The sequence below is a fragment of the Pristiophorus japonicus genome, chromosome 3 (genome assembly GCF_044704955.1).
Source record: "Pristiophorus japonicus isolate sPriJap1 chromosome 3, sPriJap1.hap1, whole genome shotgun sequence".
Classification (NCBI taxonomy): Eukaryota; Metazoa; Chordata; class Chondrichthyes; family Pristiophoridae; genus Pristiophorus; species Pristiophorus japonicus.
In genome coordinates this window covers 143,351,277-143,370,096 of record NC_091979.1, presented here as the reverse complement: position 1 = coordinate 143,370,096, position 18,820 = coordinate 143,351,277, and the positions used below count along the sequence as shown (strand labels likewise).

The window sequence follows — 18,820 nt, the reverse complement described above, 5'->3', positions numbered from 1 at the left end:
AAGACAGTCATATTATCTTTTAGGACAAAGGTACTGAGCTGCAACACAGTTACTGTATGCAGGCTGGATTCATACAATTATACTGCACACAAAGTAATGATTATGTAGAAATGGTTCGAGTAAAGTAGAATGTTTATTTTGTTCTTTTAAATGCTATCAGCAATGTATTAGTGTGAAATTTTGTAATGAGATTTAAGAACAATGATAAAAGTTAGAACTATGATCAAATGTACAGAGTGCTTTATTCAAGATTGCAAATTCACACTGATGACAATGTCAAGGCATTGATCAACACATGTGTGAATTAGAAAATTGATGTGAGGGAAATATATATTTTAAATGGAAAAACTTACTGAGTGCACCAATCTTGGATTTAAATGTTGACCATGCAAGCAACATATGTAGAATAAAACCAGAAATTGCATAAACACTCAGCAGGCCAGTCAGTATCTGTGGAGAGAAAAACAAAACTGGTGAAAGGTCATCGCCCTGAAACATTAACTTTGCTTCTCTCTCCACAGATGCTGCCTGACCTGCTGAGTGTTTCCAGCATTTTATGTTTTTGACTCGAGTATTGTGTCCAATTCTGGGCACCGTACTTTAGGAAGGATGTAAAGGCCTTCGAGAGGGTGCAGAAAAGATTTATAAGAATGGTTCCAGGGATAAAGGATTACAGTTATGTTGACTGGAGAAGCTGGGGTTGTTCTCCTTAGAGCAGAGAAGGTTGAGAGGAGATTTGATAGAGGTGTTCAAAATCATGAGGGGTCTGGACAGAGTAGATAGAGAAAAACTGTTCTTATTGGCAGAAGGGTCGAGATCCAGAGGACACAGATTTAAGATGATTGGCAGAAGAACCAATGGCAACATGAGGAAAAACCTTTTTACGCAGTGAGTGGTTAGGATCTGGACTGCACTACCTGAAAAGGTGGTGGAGGCAGACTCAATTGTGGCTTTCAAAAGGGAATTGGATAAATACCGGAAGGGGAAAAAAAAATTGCAGGGCTACGGGGAAAGGGCTGGGAAGCAGGACTCCCTGAAGTGCTCTTGCAGAGAGCTGGCATTGGGGTTGATGGGCCGAATGGCCTCCTGTACTGTAACCATTCTATGATTCTATTTTAGATTTCCAGCATCTGCAGTATCTTGCTTTTGTTTTAGTATACAATGTGGATTGTTTTACAACAAACACACATTGTTTTCTATGAATTCTTTTCAGTGCTGTTTCCATATATAATTTGGTATGATTTGAACAAATTAAGTCAATGTCTGGGCAATGATTACTGAGCAATGCACTGGTGCTCTAGTTATTGGGTTTGTACCCATGTTCGCCCATTTGGCTATCTCTTCAGATCTTGTCTTGCCCCCTCAATTTTTTCTCATCTCTTGTAAAGCACTCTGAGACATTCTTGAACAAGGGATAAAGGTTTTATCAACTTTAAATGAAAAAAATATTGTGCTAGATCCACAAAAATATGAGTGCTGGAGTCAGATGCACTAAAGTTTAGAGGAAGATGTTCAACAGTGAAAAGTTAAACAATTGGAACCTAATATAATATGTATTTGTTGCAGCATTTGACACAAAACTGATTTTTCTGTTTGCGGCTGGAATTATCCTTTTCCTTTATGCAAGATCCATTAGCAGGTATTGTATACAAATTGCCATATAACACCAAGGCCTATACCGTTTAATGGATTAATTAGCTTTAAATTATTCTAATCCAAATTCTATCCTAAATAAGATCCAACCAAGGGCCAGACCAAAAATGATACATTTATTATGTTTTTGTGTATTTTGTAAATCTTAAAAAATGAGTGAATAGAGAGCTTGTAACAAATTGTTGTTGCATTTATTAAGAATTAATTTTGCCACATTAATGTCTAGCCTGCTAATTATTGTCTTTTGCAGTATGTTGTGTATTTCCATGGTTATAAATATTTAATTACTGTGTGTACTAAATAATTGGAGTAAATGCTTATGTGGTCAGGTAGTCTGAATTATTTCATAAGTATCTCTCTTTTTCCATGATAATTACAAGTTATCTCCCTTCTCTTGCAGGAGTGAACTATTTTATTACTCTGCTGGAGTTACGTTGGGAATCTTTGCGACATTAGTCCTTATCCTCTTGGTTTGTAGAAAGCTGTTGCAAGTAAGAAATGTTTTTATTTTTAAGTAATACATGTTCATATATAGACGGTTAAAATATTTAAACCACATCAGTTGATCTCCCTTGGTGTCTGTCCTCTTGTCACTGTTTCTCTCATTTTCTCACCATAAGAACATTAGGACCAGGAGTAGGCCATAAAGCCCCCCGAGCCTGCTCCGCTATTCGATAAGATCATGACTGAACTTCTACATCAACTGCTATCCTCTGACTGACTGATGGACATGGTGACTAGGAGAAAACATACATGTACAAGTAAAATCCCACTCTCACTACAGGGTGTCTATCTGTATCTCTGTCTTGTCTGCACCCCAACTTATAACACATTCCTTGTATGGCATGCATCGGAGAAGGGGGTGGGGGGGTGGCGAGGGCGGGGGGTGATCAGTGGTATCTATGCCCAAAGTGCCTCTGAGGAGGAGATGCACATGCAGCTCATCAGATTGGTGTAGGGTCAGGCCCTGTTGCTTGTACTGGAAGCACAGCCTGTTGGGGACATTGACATCCAGTTCCTATAGCAGCTTTTCTTGCTTGGGCACATTGGGCAAGATCCTCGGGCTTTTGCAGACTCGCCCAAAGCGTCAACCTGGCCTGAAGCCTTGCATGAACCTGTGTCCTTGTACACCCAACATGCACGCAGTTAATAGTCCTCTGCTCAGCCATGCACCATGGTGCAGCTGTTCATTCTGTTATTATCTCACCAGCACATGTGGAGGGGGTGGGGGAAGATCCTAAAAATAGCAGGAACTTTCTCTTTCTCCACACAACAGTGTCAGTTTTTGAGTTTTTTTTTCTTTCTGTCTCCTCCCCCTATACCTCTCTATCTTCCTTTCTTGCCCCCTCTCCCTCTTTGCAGCATTCTCTCTTTCCCACAGTCGTGGTTTAAAAAAAACTGTATATTAGAAGCTCTTATAAAGGCTTTTCCTTCTCTTATCCAGGGGAAATGGCCAGGATGAGCGATAGTAAAGATGTTGTTGGGGATAAGGGTATCAAAGGTGGATTGAGTGAGTGGTTGAGGAATTCGACGGCTGCAAGAGTAACTGGTAAATAGAGGGCCAAAGGCTAATCATTTGGGAATGCGAAACTGAAGTTGTAAATGCCTTGAGGGAGAATGTTTTCCGGGGATGGACGCAGAGGGTAGTGTGGTTGGAAAGGGATGGGTGTGGGTAGTGAGTGAAACAAAGTCGAAGATGGTCTCAAATGAGATGTTTAGCAAATTACTGAGCATTTAGATCCAGTTTTGTGCACACTTCAATTGGTCATAACCATAGGAACAGGAGTAGCCCATTCAGCCCTTCGAGCCTGTTCCGTCATTCAATTAGATCATGGCTAATCTGTATCTTAACTCCATCTACCCACCTTGGTTCCGCATCCCTTAATATTCTTGCCTATCAAAAATCTATCTGTCCCAGGTTTGAAATTTTCCATTGGCCTAGCGGTGACAGCTTTTTGTGGGAGAGTGTCCCAGATTTCCACTACCCTTTGTGTGAAGAAGTACTTCCTGACATCGCCTCTGAACGGCCTGGCTCTAATTTTCAGATTATACTGCCTTGTCTGGACTTTTCCATAATCAACACACATGCTACCTTTTAAAGTTTTTTAAAAAGGGAAGTAAAATCATCTGTAGGTACATTGTAATGGGGGGGGGGGGGGATGTATTGTGGATAGCAGTGAGTTACGATGCATGTCCTCACATGTGAGACTAACTAAATAGTGCAGGAACAACAATGTGCACCATTTCACTGTTGCACAAATAAATTTAATTTTTATGTGATCCGAGAGTGAAGGATTTTTAAAATATCTCTGGAATTCCCAGGCCATGCAGGAGGTATAAATATAGATATTTCATAGCCAGCTTTGTGATGTGTTTGCATTCTCCATGAATTATTTTTTTTTAAATTAACAACCGTCAGAATTGGAGTAACTACTTTTTTCCTAAACTTAACTTACCCCATTCTGTTGGTGCTGTGTTTAGCTGAAGATGTTTACGTTGAAACTTACTTTTTCCTCTTGAGGTTTTAAATGAACTTTTACCTGAATCGTTCCTGACTTCAGATATCTCCAGTATGTCACTCTACAATCATTAATTTAATGCGGGCAGCTCCGCCTGAAACCAAGAAGAAAAAGCAAAAATTCACAAACTGTTTTTTTTTAAATCAAAAGAAGCTTAATTAAAAATAAGCATATAGTACAGTGCATCAGTTAATTTCATCATTCAACCATAAAGTATTTTCATTTTGGGGTTTTGACTTGTGCTCAGAATGTTTTGTATGCAAATATTTTCCTGTCAAACATCTTGCCCGTGGTGCTGTTTCTTGTAACGTCTGCTCGATCAGCTGCTGTCTTCATGAAATTAAAATGTCATCAGTCAGTGGGAAGAAAGTGCTTGCAACTTGAAGATCATAGAGATTACACTTGCACTTGCTTGTTTTTGCAAATAGAAACTGACAATCTCTTAATATATTTCAGTCACAATTTTAAGGAAGTAATGGTTTAATCAAGCAAAATTTACATAATACACATCAGAGACCACGTTCAAAGTAATCTGCAGTTCAGAACTAGACAGGATTTACTGTAACTGTGAGCCGTGTAGTTTATTTTATTTACACCATTAGTTTCTGCCATATTTTTCTATTTGTACAACAGATTTGCTTTTAATTTTTTTTTAAATGTCCTTTGGTGAGTTTAGTTTTTGCAAGGATCTGCTGGTTAAAATGTTGAAAATTTTAAGAGCCATGGGGAAGAAAGAGAGAGATGAGATATTTTTTCTTAAAACAAAAAGGCAGATTTCAGAGGCATGCAAGGTGGAATTCCAGAGGTGCACAGCAATCTGGAGGATCCTAAAGACAGTAAGGAGGAGAATCTGAGGTTGGAAATACAAGATAAGAATGACTTGTCCTATTGAATATACAGCATTTCAATATTGTGAAAACTGGTTCGGAATTCCTTTTGAGTGGATAATTTTTCCACACTTTTACAAAGATAATGTTCACTGTAAATATGGTAATATACCATAGACCCACTGCTTATTTCTAATTTTGAAATTGCCTTGATCTCTGCTGTGTATTGTATATGGGATAAAGATAGAGAAGAATGTGTAAGAGGGCAGATACAGGAATGCATGTAATGACACATCAGCTTATTCTTTTCTATTTAATGCTATTTATATAATGTAATGTTATTGCTCTCTTAGACAAGGACATTCTTGTTGCTGTTGATTGGAAGTTGGTCAGTCTCACTGTTCCTGATTTATTTAGCTGTTTTAAACCTATCCCAATATCGGAAATACTTATTTGGTAAGCAGAACTATATATTTTTGATTATCAAAGATCCTATTTTTTATTAACTCCCTTATTATACTCATGGTGACTTTTTAATGTATTTGTATCAAATATGAAGTCTAAAACTACTTAGAGATACAAGTTTTTCAGCTTCTAATTTTTTTTTTTCCCCCTAAACAGGTTACCTTTTTGTGGTTGGTTGCCTTAGTTATGTTATTTGCTATAGGCATGGGCCATTGTCAAATGAACGCAGTATGACTCTGCTTACGTGGACCCTACAGTTGGTAGCATTAGTGTTGATATACCGTGGTGTTACATTCAGTCAGTGTGCTTATGCTGTCATAATCATTCTGTTGTGTGCAAGCAACCTTCACCACCCAGTTCATTTCATCTGCTACATTTACAGGTTAGTATTTTAATTACTTATGTATTGAATGATTTGCCTTTAATGCACAAGTGAAAAGGTGCAAATATTTAATTCTACAATTTCTACTGAATATTATACTTTGAACACATGTTAGAATAATTTTATTTATTTATTTGGTTGCAAAGTAAGTGATGCTTTCATATGATTCACTTTATAATAAAAAAAACTCTTATTTTTCCCCTCCTACAATTTACTTTTACTTTCCCCTCTCCATCTCGTGAAAGCATTGACACTCTTACTGGGAAATGATTGCACAGGTGGGGGTTCCCCTCCTGTATCTTGCTCAAGTGGCTATTATTCATGTGTAAGCCTGGCCAGTGAGTGCTAGCTTGCAACTTGACCAGACCTATCCTCACTAAGGTTCGACATCAGTCTATATTCATACATCTCTACAAACTTTAATGTACTTACAGACACACAATGTACACAGATTTATGCCCCTTACAAGTGCATTAAGTTTTATTTTTTAATCAGCTGAAATGATCGAATCCATATTTGAGATAAATCCCGCTAGTTACTGCTGGTAAGAGTGGTAAAGAGGCTTGTACTATGCTTGTACGGGTTGAGCGTCCAAAATCTGGAATGTTTCAGAATCCGGACACCGGGCCGATCCATGGCGGGGTCGTCCAGAATCCAGAAAATGTTCTGGAATCCGGACATTTTTTTAAACCGATTCCTGCTGCGAGTTGGGCCAAGGGAAGGGGATAAACTCCCAAAAGAAATTACAAAAAACAAAAAATAATAATTCACAAAACCTTTACCTACTAAATCGCTGAAAAAGAATTAAAAAAAAAAAATAAAAACTTTAACTTGCCTTTTTTGCAGGTCTTCAATGCTGGTTTTTCCCGGCTGCCGAACCGGGAACCACCGACCCGCTCTGCCGCCGACCTTCTCCCTCTCCCCCACCCCCACTCCGCTGACCCATCGCCAGTCGATCCTCCAATCCCCCCGCCCCCCCCCCACCCACCCCTTTACCTCAGCCCAGGCGTTTCCGGATTTGGGACGTCGGAAAGACAAACCTCGATCCCGAGGTTTCCGGATTTCAGACGCTCTACCTGTATGTGTTTTCTCTGCTGTTTCCAAAAGATCGATTTCTCATTGTAACTTTAAAAAAAAAATTAAACGCCCTTTGAAAACTAACATATTACCGTCAAATGTTAAAGCATCGAAACAGGGCGTTTGGACCAACATGTCCATACCACTGTTTTTATGCACATGAGGCACCTAGTCTAATCTCTAGGCACCTAGTCTAATCTCACTGTCCTATAATATTCCTGATTTTCAAGAAACCGGCTAAACAATTTATGGACTCTGCTTCAACAGTGGTTTGTTGCTGAGAATTCCATAGTCAAACCATCTTCTGTGTAAGGCATTTTTTTCTAACTACATCCCAAGGTCTGGTAGCTGTAAATTATCTCTGATTTTGTATTCTATGCCTTTAGATTCAAAACTTTATATGACCATATCTACTTGCCTGCTCCTCGAATGACTCGTATGTCTTGTATCAAGATCCTTCTGTTCTTTTACTCCATTTAGGGTATATTTCTTTCCCCACTCTTGCTTCCAAAATGTATGACTTCACATTTAATTATATTAGCCACCTATTTGCCCATTCTCCCACCCATTGTCCCCCTGCAGTCTTTCACAATCCTTCTCACAAATTGCCATATACCTGTACCTTCATTCTCATCCCACACTTTGGTTTTATCAGTAAATATTGTTCTTGTTTCCTCAGTTTCTAAGTCCAGATAATTTATCTCAATAGTAAGTAAGAGCAGCCTGAACATAGACATTTGTGGAGCACCAATCACCACAGCTGAGAAATCTCCAAAAGTCATTGTGTAAATGCATCCTAAAACCAAAACCAAAGCCCGATGTGATACCAGGCAGGAGGGCATCTCATTCTACTTTGCCCTAAAGTCAGATCAGGCCGTAACTCCAGATTTATAATACACCAAGTTTGTATTGTTGCTAAACTTGTGTAAATACACCCCAAGGTACATTTCTAATCATCAAATCAAACTTCATTTAAAGCAGTGAAAACAATAAAACAAATGTTTTGTCAAATTACTTAAAAAAAAAAAAAAAATATTTCCATAAATACCTTAAGCTTACCTCCTTCAGCTGAAACATTTCTCCATCTTTTTCCTTGTCCAAAAACCTCCTTACCTCCATATCAACAATGTGAGATTTTCCAATTGCTCATGTATTTATTCAGAGCAAAAATTTACCATTTCTGAGCACAAAATCAACAAATTTCACATGCCCAAATGCATGTCTCACCCACCTAATTAATGACAAGGGAGCACAAATATATATAATTTTTAATTCATCCTAATTTAAACTGAACAAGAGATTTTGTTGCACTGCTATTTCATGGCAGCAGTCTATGGCAGTAGCATTCTTAAAATTATACTGATTCTCTCCACAGAAATCTTTAATAAATGGCGAGAAGCTTTACGTGATCTGAAGAAAAATAAAAGATTAAAATCGAGGCCACTGTTTTACAGTGATTGAATTAAAGAAAATAATGAGCCAGAATTTGCTGTGGCAGAAACAGTAGTAGGCGATTCCACCCCTTGAGCCTGTTCCGCCATTTTGTTAGATTATTGCGATCTGTATTTTAACTCCATATTACCCGCCTTGGTTCCATAATCCGTAAATAACCTTGCCTAACAAAAATCTATCAATCTCAGTAGCGAAATTTTCAATTGATCTAGCCTTTTGGGGGAAGAGAATCCCAGATTTTCACTACCCTTTGTGTGAAGACGTGCTTCCTGACATCACCTCTGAACAGACTAGGTCTAATAAGAGGTCTAGCCCTCTTGTTCTGGACTCTCCCACAAGATGAAATAGTTTCTCTCTATCTACCTTATCAAATCCTTTAATCCTCTTAAACACTTCAATTAGATCACTCTTTAGTTTTCTATAATTAAGGGAATACAGGGAAAGTCTATGCAACCTGTCCTCTTAATTTAACCCTTTTAGCCCCGGTATCATTCTGGTGAATCTGCACTGCACCCCCTCCAAGGTCAGTACATCATTCTTGAGGCACGGTGCCCAGAACTGAATGCAGTAGTCCAAATGGGGCCTAACCAGAGCTCTGTACTGCTGTAACATAACTTCCATCCCTTTTGTATTCCAGCTCTCTTGAGATGAAGTCTGCTGTTAGTGAACAGGGCAAGCAACTGTGTATCTCTTTAACCAGAGATTTAAGGATTTGGAAATAAACACAGGAAGGAGGGTGAATTAAAGGGGATGAATTCAATGTCAAAACAGGTACAAAAAGAGAAATGAAGGGAAGAAACATTGGATTAAGAGTTAGAAAAAAGGAAAAGTAAGAAAAAAAGTTAAGTTAAATTTGATATTTTTAAAATCGCAATGAAAAATTCAAAACCTGAACGAATGAGACTCCACACGTAATAGTTAATTTTCAGTGCTAGAGAGGTTGATTGGCACTAAATAACACTTACCACCTTGTTAAAAGGGTACATAAGAACATAAGAAATAGGAACAGGAGTAGGCCATATGGCCCCTCGAGCCTACTCCGCCATTCAATAAGATCATGGCTGATCTGATCATGGACTCCGCTCCACTTCCCTGCCCGCTCCCCATAACCCCTTAATCCCCTTATCGTTTAAGAAACTGTCTATTTCTGTTTTAAATTTATTCAATGTTCCAGCTTCCACAGCTCTCTGAGGCAGCGAATTCCACAGATTTACAACCCTCTGAGAGAAGAAATTTTTCTTCATTTTGTTTTAAATGGGCAACCCCTTATTCTAAGATCATGCCCTCTAGTTCTAGTCTCCCCCATCAGCAGAAACATCCTCTCTGCATCCACCTTGTCAAGCCCCCTCATAATCTTACACGTTTCTATAAGATCACCTCTCATTCTTCTGAATTCCAATGAGTAGAGGCTCAACCTTTCCTCATAAGTCATCGCCGGAATCAACCTAGTGAACCTTCTCTGAACTGCCTCCAAAGCAAGTATATCCTTTCGTAAATATGGAAACCAAAACTGCACGCAGTATTCCAGGTGTGGCCTCACCAATACCTTGTATAACTCTAGCAAGACTTCCCCGCTTTTATACTCCATCCGCTTTGCAATAAAGGCCAAGATACCATTGGCATTCCTGATCACTTGCTGTACCTGCATAATATCCTTTTGTGTTTCATGCACAAGTACCTCCAGGTCTCACTGTACTGTGGCACTTTGCAATCCTTTCTCTATTTAAATAATAACTTGCTCTTTGATTTTTTTTTCTGCAAAAGTGCATGACCTCACTTTCCAACATTATACTCCATCTGCCAAATTTTTGCCCACTCACTTAGCCTGTGCCTGTAATGACAAGATTTAACTTTCTGTGGTGAGCTTAATGGGCAAATACAGCAAGTTCCTTTTATTTAAAAAAAAACAGGGAGGCTGAGGGCATGATGCCGTTTTCGCAAAGCTAATGGTGGAGTGGTGCAACTCGGACAGTAACTTTTGGATATTCACATTAACCACGCATCTGTTCCTTGCCTGAAGTTGCTGTACCATTTACCCATAACTAACAGCGAGTGCCATTAGCCTCACTGTTATTTTGACAGCAAATTCTGGCGCATTAATTTGATTTGTATGGGACTCTAGGAAGTATACCTGTGTTTTGGGAATTTTGTTCTTTTTTTCTGACTTTCCGATTCAAGATGCTCAACTGAAATCAGCTAACTTGGCACAGACAATGAATCATACCTATGGCATTGTGGCCTACATGCTCACAAGGCAGCAACATGAATTTTCCCACTGATATCAAATTACTTTTCCCCTTATATTCTTCAATTGGCTCTCTGTATGCTATCTACAGTTGGGGAGGGTTGGGGCAACTCTGCTTTAAGATCTTTAGCTGCTGCCTTTGGGAGGTGTACAAGAGATGATTGGAGTTGTCAGTCGCTTCGACTATCCCGCTCTTTCTGTGGGGAATTGTGCTTGGCACTTGCTCAATCAGGGAAATGGAATTAAGACTAGAAGGCTCCAGCTGAAGAGCTAGCATTAGAACAAGCACCGGTACATTGGACTGGATGTCTTCTTTCTGTGCTGTAATTCCCATTACCTCTATGCACAAAACCATTAAACTTAAAATGATGAATACAGTGGTGTGAGCAAACTCGGCTATGAACTCTGACTCTGTGTTAGTGCTCCAATAGAAAAATTGTCATAAATAATATGATGTCTGCATGGTTTATGTGTTGCCACTTTTAATTTTTAGACTACTTGTTTTCAGACCCCCATGTTATATAATAATCAAGAGGACAGGCAACATCTGCTTTCAGGTTCCACCCGGCTGCTTTGTAAGCTATCAGTAGGAGGAAACATGAGGTTCTTTTTTTGACAGGTTTTACTCTCTTTTGAGGTCAGGAACTTGATGTGATGGTCATTAGGTGCAAATCGAGATCTAACTCTGCACAAATGTGTTCATGCTGCAGCAAAGAACAGCCATAATTTGGTTTAATTTTTGTACTGTCCAAATTATTTTGAATACTTCAGCCAGTAAAATGGATTTCATGGGACTTCCAGTATAAGGACACAGTTTAGAGAGATAAATTCAAGCTATGAATAAGGATTTCCTGTAGATGGTGCTGTCGTGCGATCAAGACTGAAGTGCAGAAAGCAATACCCATAAAGCATATTTAACATGTTCAGTGTTTTATGGCAAGTAAACAGCTCTGGGGCATTTTAATCTTGAAGTTTTTAATCTTGAAGCTCATGTCACTTGCAGATACATTTAAACTGATATTCATGTCAAAGATTGGCATATTGGAGGAACGTAGTAGTGTACCCACGACTCATGCAGTAGAAATTGGTTACAACAGTCACTGTAGCTAGAAACGTTTGGGCCGAAATTGCCTCTATCCTTAAGGCCTGTTACCACTGCAAATCGGCGGCCACTCCACTCCAGTGGAATCGCCGCTGCTAGTCCAATTGCCCTCCCAAGTTTCCCCTGCGGTGCCCCGATCTTCCCCCTCTTGCTGCTCCTCTGCTGCCGATCGGTATTAAGCATGTCATCACCGTGCGCACTGCCGATCTAGCCCCCCCCCCCGACAGCGACATTCCCCATGGAAAATCTTCAGCTCACCCGGCGATGCCAAAACAACCTTTTCTCCGGTGGTCCAGTGAGGCTGTGGCCTTTTGCAGCGGCACTGTGGCTTCCCTTGAAGGGGAGGGCTCAATGCTGCTGCAGCCATGTTTTTTTTTGTCAGCCGACTGTCATGTCGCCCCGACAATTATGCCTCCGGGTTCGGCTGGGTCGCCGACAGGCAGCCTGGCACCCCCTCTTGAGTGCCAGGCAGCTGGCCCAGCCAAAACCCTCCCTGGTGGCCCAGTGGACCGAATTTAAAAAGCACGGGGGCTGTCCATTTTAAGTGAAGGGGAGAGTCTTGATGACACTCTGACGTCATCGGCGGTGAATACGCACCCCCCCAACTTCCGCTCCTCAGTTGCTGTCACCGCCACGTTTTTGCCCTTCAGATGTAGTCACTTCCCCCCCTCCCCCCCCCATTATGACCGACTTCCGGATGAAAACAAAAAAAAAAATGTGGAATTTCCCAAGAGTTGACCTGAACCGCAGTTGCGGTAAAAAACATCGAAACGGGTTGCGTGCTCTTGGGGCAATTTTTACCTCATTGTATGCTGTTTAGGATGAATCAGATTCACCTTATTTATCTTTATTATGTTTTTACTGCTGTCTTGAACCCACCCACTTGATTTGCATCGCCACCCATTGTTCTGCTGCTCTAAAACTGCCTTCGATCGCCTGAGGAAGAGAGTGTTCGAAGTCCAGGACCTCAACTATGGTACCAAGCTTATGGCCTACAGGGCTGTAGTGATACCCACCCTCCTGTGTGGCTCAGAGACGTGGACCATTTACAGTGGACACCTCAAATCGCTGGAGAAATACCACCAGCGATGTCTCCACAAGATCCTGCAAATCCCCTGGGAGGATCGACGCACCAACATCAGTGTTCTCGACCAGGCCAACATCCCCAGCATTGAAGCACTGACCACACTTGACCAGTTCCGTTGGGTGGGCCACATCATCCGCATGCCCGACACAAGACTCCCAAAGCAAGCGCTCTACTTGGAACTCCTACACGGCAAATGAGCCCCAGGTGGGCAGAGGAAACTTTTCAAGGACAACCTCAAAGCCTCCTTGATAAAGTGCAACATCCCCACTGGCACCTGGGAATCCCTGGCCCAAGACCACCCTAAGTGGAAGAAGAGAATCCGGGAGGGTGCTGAGCACCTCGTCTCATCGATGAGAGCATGCAGAAAGCAAGCGCAGACAGCAGAAGGAGTGTGCGGCAAACCAGACTCCCCACCCACCTTTTCCTTCAACGACTGTCTGTCCCATCTGTGACAAAGACTGTAATTCCCATATTGGACTGTTCAGTCACCTGAGAACTCCCTTTTAGAGTGGAAACAAGTCTTCCTCGATTTCAAGGGACTGCCTATGAATGATGAATGCTCTGAGAAAGTTATTAATTGTTACAGTCTCCAGTTGATGATATTAAACGTGTGCTGATTATATGGTCAGTTCGGTGTGTCCATGGGGACTCTTGGGTCGCCTCAGTTGGTCTTCAATAGGTGATGCTTTGTCTTAGCCCATTTTATTCTAAAGGATTTTTGCCCCTCTCCCAATTAAAACAGGAAAAAAAAGCTCATGCACTAGACTAACTTCGCTATAAAGGATTTATTTTGTTCGGATGCTTGAAAACAAAGCACAAATCTAAAAAAAATGTCTATAATGTGAATAAAATGGGCATTTTGTTGATATCTAGTTGTAAACATACTAGTGATTTTATTGGTTCCTTCTCTCCCCTTCCTCTCCCCAAAGAAATTGCAGTTATTACTTATTATCACTTGCTTCGTGTATCCTCCTGCAACCCAGAAGGTGAAGCTGGCTGGGTAACATCCTTTTCTGTTACCACCACAATGTTATTCCACAATCCGAAGGCAAACTTGTAGTGGAGAGAAATTGATAGTGAAGGTTTCCTGCCTCAATGTGCAACATAGGAACATAAGAAATCGAAACAGGAGTAGGATTTGGCCCTTCGAGTCTGCTCCACCATTCAACAAGATCATGGCTGATCATCTACCTCAACTTCACCTTCCCGCATTATCCCCATATCCCTTGATTCCCTTAGTTCCCAAAAATGTATTGACCTCTGTCTTGAATATACTCGACGACTGAGTATATTCAGCTCTCTGGGGTAGAGAATTACAAAGATTCACAACCCTTTGAGTGAAGAAATTTCTCCTCATCTCAGTCCTAAATGGCTGACACCTTATTCTGAGATTCTGACCCCCCATGTTCTAGATTCCCCAGTCAGGGGAAACATTTTTTCAGCATTAACCCTGTCAAGCCCCTTAAGAATGTTATATTTTTTAATCAGCAAGCCAGGCCAAGAAGTAATGAAACATCCCAGTGGTCAGACAGATTTGAGGGATGTCCTTGGTGACCAGTTAGGAAGCTAGCAGTGTCTCCAGTAAGTCTCTGCTGCTGCGTATATGCTTAGTGCTCTGTCTGAAGCTTCACATCTCTGCACTCTTCCCATCTGGTGTAAAAGTGTTATATTAATTCAGCACAATCTTGATGAATGCAGAAGTGGTTATGATACATAGAACTTTCTCTCGAACTCTGAAAGATCCTTGTATATCTCTACTATCAATGAATAGTGCATATGGTTTGAGTAAACAATTAGTAAAAGCTGCATTTACAGGTTCTGTCAAAACGTCGCCTGTATATAAAAATGGAATATTTAGCTGATTTGACATCCCAGTTAAATCACAACTAAATTTCCTATTTTTTTAAAAAGTAATTTAAACTTCTGCTCCAAAATGAAGGTTCCTTTACAAAAATGTATCTACATTCCTTAAAGCTAAATAATAAGTGTGACTGCAGTGCAGTAACATTGCAAGCTAGATTCTAAGCTCTTTGCGGCTAGATTTGAATCTTAAAGCTGAAACTCTAGCCTATTTGGTTGAGTACATAGCCAGCATCCTGGGCAAAAATTCTGATGGGAAAAGTGGGTGAAGGAAGTAGAGGTTACTAACCTATCAGCAAACCAGCCAGCACCAGAATTGTACATTATCACTGGTATCAGAACTGTAGAGAAAGGTAGAGCTTCAGTATATCGGGGAATATTCAAAACAAAATTGTAAGGGAATAAGGAGGTAGATCATTTGAAGAAACCACTCCGACACTTAATCAGTTTATAGAAATTCAATCATTACAAAACATGTACTCCTGTACATTACCATTACTGTTTACTTGAAGCAAGGATTCTACTTCACATTGTTAAAATGTTTTTTTTCTAATTACAGAAAAATTAAACAATTCTTTAAAAAGCCACGGGTTCATTTCATCACGGAAGATGAGTACAGAGAACAAACTGAAACGGAGACTATAAAAGCCCTTGAGGAGCTGCGCAGATACTGCAAGGGTCAGGATTTTCCTGCATGGGAAATAGTATCAAAAATAAGTTTTCCCAAAAGGTAGGTAGTATCGTATCAATGCCCCTGTACAATGTGCTCAATCTCCTTAATTATCCATTTTTTTAATATGTGGTCAGATGACCATTTGCATGCACAGGCTGTGGTTAAGATTGTAGAGTTCCCCTGCTGATAAATTTATCTAGTGAATAGCTAATCTATACAGACTAATAGACCTTGAATTTGATCTGCTGTGCTGCTTAACTGATCTGTAGGCATGCTGCAGGTGGCTTCAGTGCGCCTTAGTTGGGGAGGGGGACATTGAGAAGGGTTCTCATTCCCAGTTACTGTCCAGTAATCTGCCGGAAAGTTTGTGTATATGTGTAGCTATTGACGAAAGGATTGGGCTCAGCTGTGATGCCCCCTGTGTATCAATAGCTTGTCAACTTTCATTGTTGAGGCTCATGCATGAAGAATGGGCACATGGCTGAGGAACTGAAGGGTGCTTGGTACCAGTGAAATGAACTGACCAAGGAGTTAATACATTCAGCAGAGGAGGGGAGAAAATAAGCAAAAGCAAAAATAAAGTGGTATTAAAAGGAAAAATCGTACTTTTCTAGTTGCTGAGGGAGGGAGTGCTGCGTTGTCTGATGAGTGTTAAACTGAGGTCCTGTCTGCCTGGTCAAGTGGATGTAAAATATCCCATGGCATTTTATCAAAGAGCAGCACTGAGTTCTCCTGGCCAGCATTTATCCCTCAACCAATACTGCCAAGAACAGACTAACTGGTCATTCATGTAATTGCTATTTGTGGGATCTTACTATGCACACATTGGCAGCTGCACTCACCTACAAAACAGTGGGTACACTTCAAAACGAATTGTTTATCTGTGAAGCACTTTGGGATATCCTAATGACAAACGGCAGATTTGTCATAGTAAATGCAGGCTCTTTCTTTTACTACAGTATCTGAAGCTCTGGTCCAGTAATCCTTTCCCTTCAAATTACTATTTTTTAACCTCTGCAGTAATTCTGAAAATATTTGCATATCTAAAACAGGCAGATATTTGCTGAGGTTTGCCCACTTACTGTTACTGTTCTTATCCCTGGGTACTGCCATCATATCCACTGCACCTCATGAATTTCAATACAGATCTCCGTACCATTCTAATAGCGATCCATTCATTTGAAACTTGTGAAGATAATTAACTGGCATGGCATGTCATTTCTGTGAATGGAACACACATTTGTTTTCTAGGGTAAATAATTTGTAAAACCAGAACTACTAATATGTCATATGGACTGTTTCTGTTGCAAAACTGGTACTGACAACAACTGGTACTAACAACAACTGGTATTACACACAAACCTTGCAAAATATTGCATGTCATTTTGTTTGTTTATATATTTCCATGCCTTGTCTCCCAACACCTCCCATACAATCAGCCTGTAAGGTGAGACCAGTTGTGCCACAGAATTCACCACAGCAGTTGCTCTATAATTCACCGGGGATGTGAGGAAAACTGGATACTGTTACTTACTTTGCATCCTTTCCCTAAAGAAGTATTCTGCTGTTTCACCAACGAGTGAATTATGAGTTCAAATTCACAGCCCTCTGGTTCAGGAATATAGCATTCTGCTGTTGCATCGATGAGGTCAGTTCATTTTCTCACTCTAATTTGCAGACTTGCGGACTTCATCCTAGGAGCTTCTCATCTTACACACGAGGAAGTGCAGGACTATGAGCAACAGTATGGAATTGGGGGCTCTTTTTTGGAAGCCCAACTCTTTGTCACAGAGGCGAATAATGATTTAGTCTTGGAGAATGGGGAAGTGATGGCTGCAGATGAAGAACATGAAGTTGATAGAGTGAATTAACGTTGCTTCACTCGCATCTCAGAGTATTCTGAATGTAATTATGAATAGCAATTGACCAATGCAACAAGCAAACAGTGCTAGAAATGTCTGAGTACTGTTATTGCTGGCCCCGATATCTGTCACACATGGATACACAAAAAAGGCCAAAAAAACCAGTGAATTGTGCTGCTCAGTGAATGCATAGAACAACAAATTGAGTTTGTACTTTAAAAAAAAAAGTTTGCACTAAATGAGTATAGTCCTAATGAGTAATTACATGTTTGTTAGTGGCTGGGCCAATAATTTGAGGAACAAAAATTCCAGCCCTCTACCAGGTTTACAAATGTTTGTATGCACAAATACCTTTAATTTTTGTTCCATTCCTTATGAAATAGTCCAATGCGGATAAGTAATACATCAAGATTAAAGCCGCTACAGAAATGGAAGACCTAGATCTCGCTCCAGCTCCATTTGAGCAATGGATTGTTCTTTAGATGGTTTGCTAAAAGGGCGTAATGTCTTGGGAGAATCCGATTCCGGGCAGCTTAAGTAGTCTTTGGCTACACATTATTCCAGTATTTGATGTAACCAAGTTAATTATCTCCGAAAGACCTTTGGTTGAAGGTGAGACAATGAAAAGTTGATGGTAGGCCATCTACACCACAAGCACACAGAAGACTACCTTTAAAACCGAAAGCTGCAGATTCAAGTCCCGCAGATAGTAGACTTACCTTTATACTGTCTGGGAAGGCAGTTTGCGTGCTTCCCTATGGTAAGATCCTCTGTCTATGACCATGGAAGATGAGGAAAAGCTAGGTATCTGTTCATGCTACCAACACCAAGCCAGTTAATTGCAGGCTGCATTGATGGGTTGGTTATAATCAGCAGTTCCGACCATCCTGCCCTCAGTTCATGTAACAAGCAGTTCCACATGACCAATACAGAAAGCACATAGTGTAGTAGAGAGGTGGAAAATGCAGGTTAGGTTAATTGTGGTGTTTGATTTAAGGGGAACACATTGCAATATAAATATTGTTTCCTTGTCTAGGATAAACATTCTTTTTAATTATGAAAGCAGAGGAGATTGGAAAAATGAGAGATTATTATGATATTTAAACATTCAGTATTGATCAAGTAACTGATTCCAGTTTACACATTTTAATGAGGCTGCTTTCAATTGAACACTATTGTGTTTTTTTTTAATTCTACATCTGACTCAGGTTAAAAAAAAATAATGGTCTGTTTTTATTTGAAGTTTTATAGGAAAAACAATCTGGGATAGGACATGTCCAAGTAGTTGGACATTTAAAAAAAGAGCTTTACAGGAGTTCAAAAGATCAAAGTAACATTCTACTAAATTAATTTAAAATTAAATCAGGATTACATTCTTTAAATGTACTTTCATGTAGGCACGGGTAACTTGCCTTCCAATTTTTGATTCCTTCCCTGTGGACAAGCTCCTCACCTTGTGTTGACTAGAAGCCTGTAATGGGGAATTGTGGGTACAGATTGAAGTGCCATTTGATTTTTTTTGAGGGGGAAGGGGAGACTTAAAAGCCCCTTGAGGTTGTGGTGAATATTTGGTGAAACTAACAAAAAAAAATTAATCTTGTATTTTTCCGTATGGA

The 18,820-nt window shown here is 40.2% G+C and overlaps 1 protein-coding gene across 1 annotated transcript in view; it reads left to right on the top strand.

Moving 5' to 3' along the window:
* LOC139258923 (nuclear envelope integral membrane protein 1a-like) overlaps window positions 1–18,354 on the top strand; it is a 40,982-nt gene extending 22,628 nt beyond the window's left edge. The window contains exons 4-9 of the mRNA XM_070874824.1: window positions 1,567–1,639; window positions 2,054–2,144; window positions 5,353–5,455; window positions 5,621–5,846; window positions 15,229–15,399; window positions 17,021–18,354. Of these exons, the coding sequence (XP_070730925.1) occupies window positions 1,567–1,639; window positions 2,054–2,144; window positions 5,353–5,455; window positions 5,621–5,846; window positions 15,229–15,399; window positions 17,021–17,213 (857 nt within the window). The 3' untranslated portion in view covers window positions 17,214–18,354. The remainder of the gene's footprint in view (window positions 1–1,566; window positions 1,640–2,053; window positions 2,145–5,352; window positions 5,456–5,620; window positions 5,847–15,228; window positions 15,400–17,020) is intronic.
* The last annotated feature ends 466 nt before the right edge of the window (window positions 18,355–18,820 follow it).